At 40.5% G+C, this 12,085-nt stretch overlaps 1 protein-coding gene across 1 annotated transcript in view; it reads left to right on the top strand.

Moving 5' to 3' along the window:
- The window catches only part of LOC101109728 (ankyrin repeat domain-containing protein 26-like), a 57,280-nt gene that overhangs the window by 2,556 nt on the left and 42,639 nt on the right, over window positions 1-12,085 (top strand). Inside the window, 4 exon segments of the mRNA XM_060397250.1 lie at window positions 1,830-1,944; window positions 2,106-2,279; window positions 8,502-8,608; window positions 10,150-10,287. Coding sequence (XP_060253233.1) covers window positions 1,830-1,944; window positions 2,106-2,279; window positions 8,502-8,608; window positions 10,150-10,287 — 534 coding nt within the window.

Below are 12,085 nucleotides of genomic sequence, written 5' to 3'. Positions count from 1 at the left end.
GTTTTAAAGATTTTGGGTTACATATGCTGCCTTTAATTGTTGTGGTGAAATTAAAAGTTTTGTATAGTAGAGGAAGATTTGCCTTTCTAGATATCAAAATGTGCTATAAGTGCCCACAAAGTGTTCATTTATTAACAACTGAAAAGATGGATAAATGAATGGAACAGAATGCCCAAACACCCAAATGCATGTAAAACTTTAGAACTTGAAAATGATGACCTTTCCTGTGAGAAATGATAAACTGTGTATAGATGCTGGAGAAATAACTTGGTAAAAGAGAAAAGTAACTCGATTTTTATCTCACCAAAAAGTTTCAGATAGAGTATGGATCAAACATTTCAAACATGCACAGTGAGAAAAGTACCAGAATAAAACTCAGATTCCTATTTATACATTTTTTATCTGCTGACAGAGACCTTCTGTTTTTTCTATTTCTACTGTTTCTTAACCTTAATTTTTTTTAATTGGAGAATAATTGCTTTACAATGTTGTGTTGTTTACTGCTGTAAAACATCATAAATCAGTTACATATATCCCCCTCCTTGTGAGCATCCCTCCCACCCCAAAGACCTTTCTAAGAATGATTTCAAAAGTAAGAATTCTGGAGTTTCCTGGATTTCGGCACAAAAAAAAAAAAAGAAAAAGAAAAAGAAAAGAAATCTGGATATTGATTTAACATTTTAACAACACAAAAAATTCTCTGTAGATCAAGCTGTCTATAGGCAAGTTGGATAGCAGACAGGGCTTGTCTTTTTGGCACTAATAGGAATGTGGCACAGATAAAAATGATTTCTCACTTTCAATTTTTTTTAGAATTTTTTTTGAGGATTGATATTTTCTGACAACTTTCAGCCTTTTCAGAAGTCAAGGGAATCTAGGGAGTTCCTTGGTCGTCCAGTGGTTAAGACTCACTGCTGTGGGCCCAGGGTTCGATACCTGGTGGGGGAACTAAAATCCTGCCAGCTACTGGGATGTATTGTACAACATGGGGAATATAGCAAATATCGTATAATAACTTTAAATGGAGTATGACCTATGAAAATTGTGAATCACTATGTTGGGTACCTGTAATATATAATAATATGTAATATGCATCATCTGTACTTTAATTAAAAAGAAGCAACCTTAGAGAGAAAGACCTTATGGTAATTAGATCAACAGAAAAACTGAGAAATGTGCAAACAAAAATGCTACCAATTATAGTTGCACAGACGTTATGAATTATACGTTTCATTCCAATGTCAGAGACGTTAAAATGTCAGAAAATGAACGTATTAGAATCGTTGAAGTACAGTATTGTCTCTAATCCTCAAAATGTGTCTGCAGAGGAGGTGTGATATCCTTTGACTTCACTGAGATGTTGTCCTTGTAAAATAGTAGTAATAGTAATAATTATGATTATATCACCTAACAGTTACTGAGCTGTTACCTGTGCCAGGAACGGTTCTAAACCCTTTGCACGGATCTCACTGAAGCATCGCAGTGCTGTCCTGTGAGAGAACTACTTCTCTCTCTCCATTTTGTCGACGAGGAAATTGAGACACAGAGAGGCTGAGCGACAGCCAAGTGACAGAGTGAAAGTCAAATTCAAACCCAAGTTGAGCTGAATCTCAAGGTCATGGTCATTCAATTCAAGTAAATTGTTCTTTCATTACTGTGTTAAGAAGAGCTAATGCTAACATTAGCTAATGCTTTCTCCAGAAGGAAATGAAATATTTGTTTTAGAGCGATAGGAATAGCATGCTACTGAATGTCTCAATCACAGGAACAATTGTTTGTTTTGAAACAGTAACACTACAGTTTCCTGAAAACTTCTCTTGCTTTCATAGGACTGCGCTCCACTTGGCCTGTGCCAATGGCCATTCAGCGGTGGTCACTCTCCTCCTGGAGAGAAAATGCCTGCTTAACCTTTGTGATAATGAAAACAGGACCGCGCTGATGAAGGTATGGGGCAGTGAACCGTGTCCACACGAGGTGGATGTGATTTAACTACTGAGACTAAAGTGAATTCATCTCATTTAGATATAGCAGACCGGTGAAGCTTATGGACCGTTTACTTGGAATTCCTAGAATTTACACTCTGTTTCTTGGCACAACACTGACAGGCCATAGAATGCCAAGAAGAGGAGTGTGCGACTCTTCTGCTGGAGCATGGTGCCGACCCAAATGTCATGGATGTCAGTGGGAACACCGCTCTTCACTATGCTGTCTTTTGCCAGAATATATCACTCGCAGCAAAGCTGCTTTCCTGCGATGCCAATATAGAAGCCAGGAACAAGGTATATCTCAACCAACTTTATTTACAAAATATTTGCAAAGCATTTTTTTAAACTAGAAGTGTTTTATTTCTAACTATGTAAATAGGTAAACTGAATAGTGTCCATCAAGCGCTGTCATCATGGGAACAATTCCAAAGCTGCTGCAGGGGGTGGGGAAAGATGTTGGAGCCCACAGAGAGGGCAAAGCTCTGTCTCCCAGCCAGAAGGAAGATTTCCCATCAGAACGTGCCCGGGAGTGGGTGGTAGGCGCAGAGACCACAAATGGTGAAGGCCTGGGGGGAGTGAAGCGATGTGAGGAGTAGCTGCTTCCAGGGGCTCAGGGAATGTGTGGGTGCCCCTTTGGATGGGTGGAAGGAGGAAGGAGACCCAGTGCCCATGAGGGGGAGCAGGGTGAGTGCAAGTGGGCCTGGGAGGCAGCAGGCCTGGAGCCCTGAGCCCTCCAGGACCCCGGTTCTGAGATCTGGCCAAGAGGGTCAGGTCATGTTTGACTCCCAGCAAGGGCGTTCACTTGTGCTGGTGACCACTTGGTTCGCGATGTACACCTCGGGGTCTCCCGCGCTCAGCCCTGGGGAGCTGCTTGGTGGGGCTGCATCTGTGTGTGTGGAGCTGGTGATGGCGAAGCCGCCCCTCCTGCTCTTTCTCCAGGACCCACGTGACGTCCTGCAGCTGCAGCCCCACCAGGAACTCCTTCCACTCTCACAGGTGGGCTCAGTTTCCTGTGTTTGGAAGCTGCAGCCTTCCCTGAGAGAAAGTATTTTGAAAGAACCAAATTGTCTAAGATTTCACTTTACACATATTTCTGAAGAAGTATTAGAGAGCAAAGCGTTCATTCATGTGTTTATGGCAGATATTTGTGGTAACACTGCACTTGTTAAAGGCAGAACTTTTTCCAAATATATTCCCCCACTCAAGTTGGGTTTTTTTCCCCAATTAGTCTAAAGTAACACAGTGAAACAAAATTTCCCTCTGAAGTAGACTTTGTCTTAAAATTAAAACATAACAAAAGCGTTTTACAACATAATAGAAATCTTGCTGCTGTTAACAAATTCCCATTTTATGAAAAATGACTTATATAAAACATGATTTCTCTCTCATAGCACAAGTCTTAAGAGGGTAAAAGGAAAGGAAAAGAAGCAAGCAAGTGAAAAATGCAAGTGAAGTTGGAACTTTGGCAATTGGGAAATACCAAGAAGAGGATTTATTTATTTTAATATTTATTTATTTGGCTGTGCTGGGCTTAGTTTCAGCATGCAGGATCTAGTTTCCTGACCAGGGCTCGAACCCAGGCCCCCTTTCCTGGGAGCACTGAGACCCAGCCACTGCACCACCACGGAATCCCGAGGTTTTAGTTTTTGCTTTTTATTCCCTTCAGTTTATATATTTCTGTAAGGTGCTTTTCAGTTTCCAGGGATAATAGCTGTTATTTTAAGAAAGAGAGGGAGTGAATTGTAAATTTGCCTAGATACCAGTTTTAGGAAGACTCTGAGGAAATCAGACTGGCAGTGAACAGGTGGCAATTAAGTGGGAAATAAGAGAGAAGAACAAATAATTAACTAACATCTTATCCTATTCTGGCAGAAACAGCCATTTAGATAAGAGTCTAGAGTCTGCTCTCCAATCTAGAATGTCTTGATGAAAAGTAAGGGGTCTATAAATAATGAGATCAGGTTGCCTTTTGAGTTTACCAGTCCCTGTTCTAACCCTGTTTACTGAGGAAAATGAAAGAATTTCCAGTTTTGATGACTCTTACCTCTTACACTTTTCTTTTTTTTCAAATCCTCAAGTAATAGAAGGAATTGGCCTTGTGGGTAAGAGAGATGAGACTGGTGTGGTTACTGCACTTATTCTTGCTAGATTGTGCTAGTGAACTGCAATCACTTGGGAAAACGTATTTAAAAAAATTTATAAGCCTAGGCTGTTCTCTGAAGATTTTGGCTGAATAGATCAAGGAAGGCTTGGACGTGTATATTTAGAATTATTTCCTTGAGATTCTGATACAGTCCTTGATGAAAAACTATGGAGTGAATAAGTGTAATTTCTAAATGCACCTATCTGAAAGAAAAGTAATCTCTAAAGAGTTGGAGGTTGATAAATGCTAGGTACTTCCATCAGCTCCCTCCTTTCCAACAATATTAGCCTTGACTTTTTCTCTGCCCCGTGATTGAGAAGTTAAAAAAATATTATTGGAAATATCTGTTGGCTTGAACAATAACTCCTTTTCCTTCCAACCACTAATCATTCAGTGGCACTCCAGAAGTCTTTAGAGATTTGCTCATGGCGAAGTCACTTCATCTGTAGAGTCTGAGCCTTTAAGGATTTTGCACCTTCTCTTATGATCATTAGGTCATTAGGTCAACGGATGTTTGTTAGCAACAGGGTTTTCCTGACTGCGGTAATAATAACTCATGAGCCTTTTTTGGTGTCATCTGCAGGACAGACTCTTGCAGTGTGTCTGTTAGATTTGCTGACCCCTGGCATAAGCAGATGAGAGCTTTAAAATCCATGAAGTTAGTAACAGTACAGATGGGAATTGTTTTAATAATTTAGTTTCAGTAGTCTTAGGACCTCATTATCCATTTGATTAACAATCTAGAGGAATTCTGGAGACAGATTGTAGTTTCAGCAGGCAGTGGAAACATTCTTGATGTGTGAGTTATGAGTCTTTTTAAAAGAATTTATTTTTAATTGAGTTATGGGTCTTAATAGCCATATTTATTACATATTGGGACCCATGTTTTTTGTGAAACATATGATACTAAAGAAAGGAAAGGTTTCACATACAAGTATTTGCTTTACATCCACCTGTTTGGAAACAGTCAACGTGAAACCACAAGTGGGCCGTAGACCAGACGTGGCCCTTGGGTATGTTTCGTTTAGTTGACACACTGAGTCAGCATTAAAAATTTAGGAGACTCATGCAGAAGTCTGCAGTTCAGGCTTCTCCAAAAACCAAATCTGGTCCCCCTTGCCCATCCTACTCTTTGGTCAGCGTGCAGGGCCACCCCTTCGATATGGGGGATGTGTTCTTGGGTTTACTGGCCTCACCTGGCTTTTTCACTTACTCAGTTCACCAGCTTTTCCTCCATAAGCATTTGAGTTTCCAAGTTTTGTTTTATAGTTTATTTTGATAAACATTTCAGGGTTTTAAAGACAATCTAAGTAGTCATCGGTTTCATATTTTGAAAGGATCTCTTAAGAATGGGATTGAATTTTTCGAATTAGAATTTTTAAGTTGATTGTGGTGGTTTTGCACCGAATAATTCTCAGAAACACACAAGATTATGAGAGAGAGAGCAGGGAGAGCTTACAGAAGAGCAACTGCCCAAGGAAATGCTGAGCGTATTTTTATTGGTAATTTATCTTGTAATCTTTAACTAAGAGCAGTAAAGCAAGACAGAGACCAGAATTTGGGGATTGTGGAAGCTTCCTCCTGGAGGTCTGGAGGTAGTCACATGAGAGTCATCAAGAAAAGTCTTTGAAGATAAGGTGGGGTGGGGTCATTTTGCATACAGATAGCATCTGGCTAATGCTGACCTGTCTTGAGGGGGGTGAGTCCGGGAAGAGCAAGCAAGGAGGAGAGAATGAGTAAGATTAAATTTCAGGAGACATTTCTGAGAAAGCAGTAAAACATGGTTCCCACATTTGGTTTTTTGGGAAAAAAAAAAAAAAAAAAGTTTTCTGTCCGCATGTTCATATAGACAATAATATTCCCACTGGACTGTCTGTAAACCTTATGAGTTTACTCATGGTCATCCTTGGATAGGTTATGCATGCTACAGTTCAGTTCAGTTCAGTTGCTCAGTCGTGTCTGCCTCTTTGCGAGCCCATGAATCACAGCACGCCAGGCCTCCCTGTCCATCACCAACTCCCAGAGTTCACTCAGATTCACGTCCATTGAGTCATCCCTCCCAACATCAGAGTCTTTTCCAATGAGTCAACTCTTCGCATGAGGTGGCCAAAGTACTGGAATTTCAGCTTTAGCATCATTCCTTCCAAAGAAATCCCAGGGCTGATCTCCTTCAGAATGGACTGGTTGGCTCTCCTTGCAGTCCAAGGGACTCTCAAGAGTCTTCTCTAACACCACAGTTCAAAAGCATCAATTCTTCGGCGCTCGGCCTTCTTCACAGTCCAACTCTCACATCCATACATGACCACAGGAAAAACCATAGCCTTGACTAGACGGACCTTAGTCGGCAAAGTAATGTCTCTGCTTTTAAATATGCTATCTAGGTTGGTCATAACTTTTCTTTCAGGGAGTAAGCGTCTTTTAATTTCATGGCTGCAATCACCATCTGCAGTGATTTTCGAGCCCCCAAAAATAAAGTCAGCCACTGTTTCCACTGTTTCCCCATTTATTTCCCATGAAGTGATGGGACTGGATGCCATGATCTTCGTTTTCTGAATGTTGAGCTTTAGGCCAACTTTTTCACTCTCCTCTTTCACTTTCATCAAGAGGCTTTTTAGTTCCTCTTCACTGTCTGCCATAAGGGTGGTGTCATCTGCATATCTGAGGTTATTGATATTTCTCCCGGCAATCTTGATTCCAGCTTGTGCTTCTTCCAGTCCAACGTTTCTCATGATGTACTCTGCATATAAGTTAAATGAGCAATGTGACAATATACAGCCTTGATGTACTCCTTTTCCTATTTGGAACCAGTCTGTCGTCCCATGTCCAGTTCTAACTGTTGCTTCTTGACCTGCATATCGGTTTCTCAAGAGGCAGGTCAGGTGATCTGGTATTCGCATCTCTTTCAGAATTTTCCACAGTTTATTGTGATCCACAGTCAAAGGCTTTGGCATAGTCAATAAAGCAGAAGTAGATGTTTTTCTGGAACTCTCTTGCTTTTCCATGATCCAGCGGATGTTGGCAATTTGATCTCTGGTTCCTCTGCCTTTTCTAAAACCAGCTTGAACATCGGGAAATTCACGGTTCACATATTGCTGAAATCTGGCTTGGAGAATTTTGAGCATTACTTTGCTAGCGTGTGAGATGAGTGCAATTGTGCGGTAGTTTGAGCATTCTTTGGCATTGCCTTTCTTTGGAATTGGAATGAAAACTGACCTTTTCCAGTCCTATGGCCACTGCTGAGTTTTCCAAATTTGCTGGCATATTGAGTGCAGCACTTTCACAGCATCATCTTTCAGGATTTGAAAAAGCTCAGCTGGAATTCCATCACCTCCACTAGCTTTGTTCGTAGCGATGCTTTCCAAGGCCCACTTGACTTCACATTCCAGGACTTCTGACTCTAGATTAGTGATCACATCATCATGATGATCTGGGTCGTGAAGATCTTTTTTGTACAGTTCTTCTGTGTATTCTTGCCACCTCTTCTTAAAATCTTCTGCCTCTGTTAGGTCCATACCATTTCTGTCCTTTATCGAGCCCATCTTTGCATGAAATGTTCCCTGGGTATCTCTAATTTTCTTGAAGAGATCTCTAGTCTTTCCCATTCTGTTCTTTTCCTCTATTTCTTTGCATTGATCCCTGAAGAAGGCTTTCTTATCTCTCCTTGCTATTCTCTGGAACTCTGCATTCAGATGCTTATGTCTTTCCTTTTCTCCTTTGCTTTTCACCTCTCTTCTTTTCACAGCTCTTGTAAGGCTTCCTCAGACAGCCATTTTGCTTGTTTGCATTTCTTTTCCATGGGGATGGTCTTGATCCCTGTCTCCTGTACAATGTCACGAACCTCCTTCCATAGTTTATCAGGCACTCTATCTATCAGATCTAGGCCCTTAAATCTATTTCTCTATTTCTCCACTGTATAATCATAAGGGATTTGATTCTCCAGGCAAGAATACTGGAATGGGTTGCCATTTCCTTCTCCAGGGAATCTTCCCAACCTAGGGATCGAACCCAGGTCTCCCTCATTGGAAGCAGACGCTTTCACCTCTGAGCCACCAGGGAAGCCCCTATGCGTGCTACAGATAATATATATTTCTGCCTCAGCATTGTTCCTAAAATATGCAGGTGATTTAGTAGCTAAATGAAACCCAGACCCCCTGCATTGGGAGCTCAAGACTTAGCCACTGGACCACTAGCGAAGGCCCAGAGGAGGAGCATATTAAAGAGAAAGAAGGTGGACAGGGGGATGAGGAGGGGGCTCCCTTTTATTTACCTTCTGAGTTATATGTTTCAGTTCAGAGAATCTATTGCACGATTTTAATTTCAGTTTAAAAATAGGTTAACTGTGTACATTAGAAATGGTTTTCCCTGTTTTACAGAATAACCTCACACCGCTGTTACTTGCTATAATTGAAAAGAGAGAGCAAATGGTGGAGTTTTTAGTTAAAAAAGGAGCAAATACACATGCGGTTGGTAACTTGAAAAGGTACCGTTGTTCTTTTTCTTTTTAAAAACCTTAGTGCTGTTCTAGGGTGGTAATACCAAGATTAAATGAATAAGAGGATTTGTTTGTGATCAACACATCATCAATTAGGTAGAAAATCAATTTTTCTGACTGGGAATTACGAAGAACAGTATATAGCAGGAATATATAGCAGGATTCCTATACCTTTATAATATTGACTAATGTCATATGCAACCTGTCTTTTTTGTTTTTTGGTCCATCTTATAGTAGCTGAGGGATTTCATATTAGTTTTATTAGCTTTATAAAATATTGATTCTGCTTTTTAGTTTACCTTATGACAGTATTGAATTTCTTAATTCTTTTAAATAATTCTTTAACCTCTACTTTGTATATATATATTTTTAAAGATGCATACTGCACATAAAGGACATGATTTTGTCTTTTGGATAACTCTTTGCATTAAATTACTTTTTTTGGAGAATGCTGATGTTATTAGTTTGCAAAAGAGTCAGATACAACTTAACAACTAAACAACAACAGCAACGAAAAAGTCATTATTAATCACTGTCACCAGATCCTGTGGGCTCATCAGTTTTTATCCTTTTTCATTTCTAGTACATTTTGATGTTTTCATTTTTAATGCAACTAGAAGGAAGAAAGACAGCTTTAATTGGATAAACAGTTCCTTTAACAGACAAGTCAGAGGTAGATGGTACAGATGAAAATGATGGGCTTTGGATTCAGACTGGGTTCAATTCCTAGCTTTCCTGCCTGTTAGGGGTATGACCCTAACATTACTTATCATTGGGCACGTTACTTATCATCAGCAAATAAGTTTCCTGATACAAAAAGTGAATAGTAATGCATCTTTCAAAGTTGGCTATGTGTAAGAAAGATTTTATATATAGCTTTTTCATTTAGTGCCTAGCACATGCTTGTCAGTATCATTAACTGCCCCCATAACTGTTTTTATTCCCATTATTGTTAATATTTTTGTTTTAAACCTGCAAGTAGCCTTTCCTTAACCCAACCTCCAGCTGACTTTGCAGCCTAATATATCAGACTAAGGAGGAAATGGGGAATTCATCCCTTAAATAGTCACCTGGCTCAGATAAGTGACTTCAACATTGTTTTTTGTCCATCAAGGACTTTATTATTTAAAAAAATTTTTATTTATTTATTTATTTATTTGGTTGTGTGGGGTCCTAATTGTGGGGACTCTTAGTCGCAGCATGTGGGATCAAGTTCCCTGACCAGAGGTGTAACCTGGGCCCCCTGCATTGGGAACATGGAGTCTTAGCCACCGGCACACGAGGGAAGCCCCATCAAGGACTTTTGAAATAGTAACTGCTGCTGCGTGCCATCCCAGTGGGACAGGAGGCCTCTTTTCCATCTCTTCATTTTAACCTTGGAGGTAATTTACAAAGATGAACACGAGCCTGTAAATTGTCAGTTCTCCATGGAAAGGCAAGATGTTAACTTGGTAAAGCGTATCAAATTAGTTGTTTAAGTAAGTTAAGCTCAACTTCCTGAGGCTGAAGTCATCTCTCTGTTGTTTCAGAACAGCCCTCATGCTTGCTGTCAGTTATGGATTAGCAAATGTAGTTGGTCTTCTTCTTCAGCAAGGTGTTGACATCTTTTCTCAAGATGTTTTTGGATGGACTGCAGAAGACTATGCTAGTATTAGTGGCTTTAATATGTAAGTATTCCCATTAAAACTCCAGTTATCACTAAACTGCAGCCAAAAATAATTTTAACTGTTATAATACCTGACCAGTGAGAGCTCCAGTTTGGTGCAGGCAGTGTGGGAATGGGGGTGAGATGTTCCCCCTCATCAGCTGAAAGCCAAGCAAAGGCCGATTAGCTACATGTGGCCGTTGGTTCGGGATTCTTTATCTCAGGACATGTAGACCTTGATTCTTAGAGAGCCTAACATTAGCCATTTCATTCCCAGCGTAACCTCTCTGTATGGGGTACAAATAGTGTCACAGTTGTGATATTTCTAACTAGTTATTTGGGTCTTGAAATATTCGGTTCAGCAGCAAATCCTCTGTTTTCCCTTGAGGACTTGCCTCTCTATATGCTGCTCCTGTTTGAATTTTCCAAGAACCCCCGGATTCCCTAAGATCAATGAGACAGTCCTCTTCCACACGTCATTTGGAGGGAAAAAAATAATTCATTCTCATCATTCTGTTGCTTGTATTGATTCTACTGCTGTAGCACTGCTACTACAACTAGTCTTGACAGGGTCTCCTTGGCAGCTGGATCTGGAGTCTGGATGTGGCTCTATAAAGACCTTTAATAAAATCATTTTAAAAGAAAAAAAAAAAAAAAGAAACTCGTCCTTCAGTTGGCTTACAGTTGACCTTTACTCCCAGGCTGCCCCTGCGGGTCCAGGTTCCCCAGTCTTCATGTGATGCACACATCAACTTCAGAGTCACAGCTTCTTTGTTCTCATGTGTATGCTTGTAGCTCAAGTCACTGTTGCAAAGCACCAGCTCCCAGTTCTGGCAGCTGGGCCTCCTAGCTTCCCCCCCACACTCAGAAGCCTTATGTGGAGCCCACGTATAAGCCTAGATCTTCATGATGAGGTGCGGTTGAGGCTCTTATTTATCTTTTCTGCTAGCAGATTTCAGTGGGGACCATTTTAGGCTGTCAGAGAGGTTCAGGTCCTCCTGCAGGGATTGAGCAGACTTCCTTTTCTCCTTGGTTTCTAGACCTGAACCTCAAGGCAGCTTTCTGTCCTGTGGGGGCACCTTTTCTTAGGTCATAGGCTTCCCGTCATCCTTCCTAGGGTAGTGGGTGCTGGCTTGCCTGAGATTCCTAAATTACGGTTGGCCCTTCGTGGGATCAGTTTCCTGTAATAATGAAAATCTTCCAAAGGATTTATATCTGCCTCCACCTTAAATGTTTTCAGAGTCTGTCTCATAAGGAACCCATTCACCAGAAATCCCTAAATCTCAAGTAAGATAGTTGAATTCAGAGAGGTAAGCCCTGTCTAGGACTTGCCAGTGTCTACTGTAGGAGTAGGAATATATCTTCCAAGTGAATTGGAGACAATCATGGAGATTAAGCATCATTGTCAGAAAGATCTGCTGGTGCAGAGTTTGAGTAGGTAGAGAAGGAAGGGTAGTGGTCCAGGCCAGGTCTGGATTATGATTAGCTCTTGGTGTGATTAGCTGCAATGATGGGGGCTAATTATGTTATCTAATGTAGTGAGTTCATATTTTATAAATAAATTAAGGTACACATTATATAAGAGCTGAGAGTCCCTAAATTACAGACCACAAAGAATAGCTGATCACCAGAATTAATAACAGTTTCGTGCAACCCTTGAATGTTAAACGTATGAAAAAAACACACATTGGGTTTTACTTGGAATTCCAAAGTAGTTCCAGCAATAAAGTTCAAGAACAAATTATTCCAATCTTTGACTGTTTCTCCAAGCATTTGGGGGGCATATTAGCTCATTAAATCTTCTTAATCCCCTTGTGAAA

Source organism: Ovis aries, chromosome 13, assembly GCF_016772045.2.
Source record: "Ovis aries strain OAR_USU_Benz2616 breed Rambouillet chromosome 13, ARS-UI_Ramb_v3.0, whole genome shotgun sequence".
NCBI lineage: Eukaryota > Metazoa > Chordata > Mammalia > Artiodactyla > Bovidae > Ovis > Ovis aries.
This window is presented reverse-complemented; position numbering and strand designations above follow the sequence as displayed.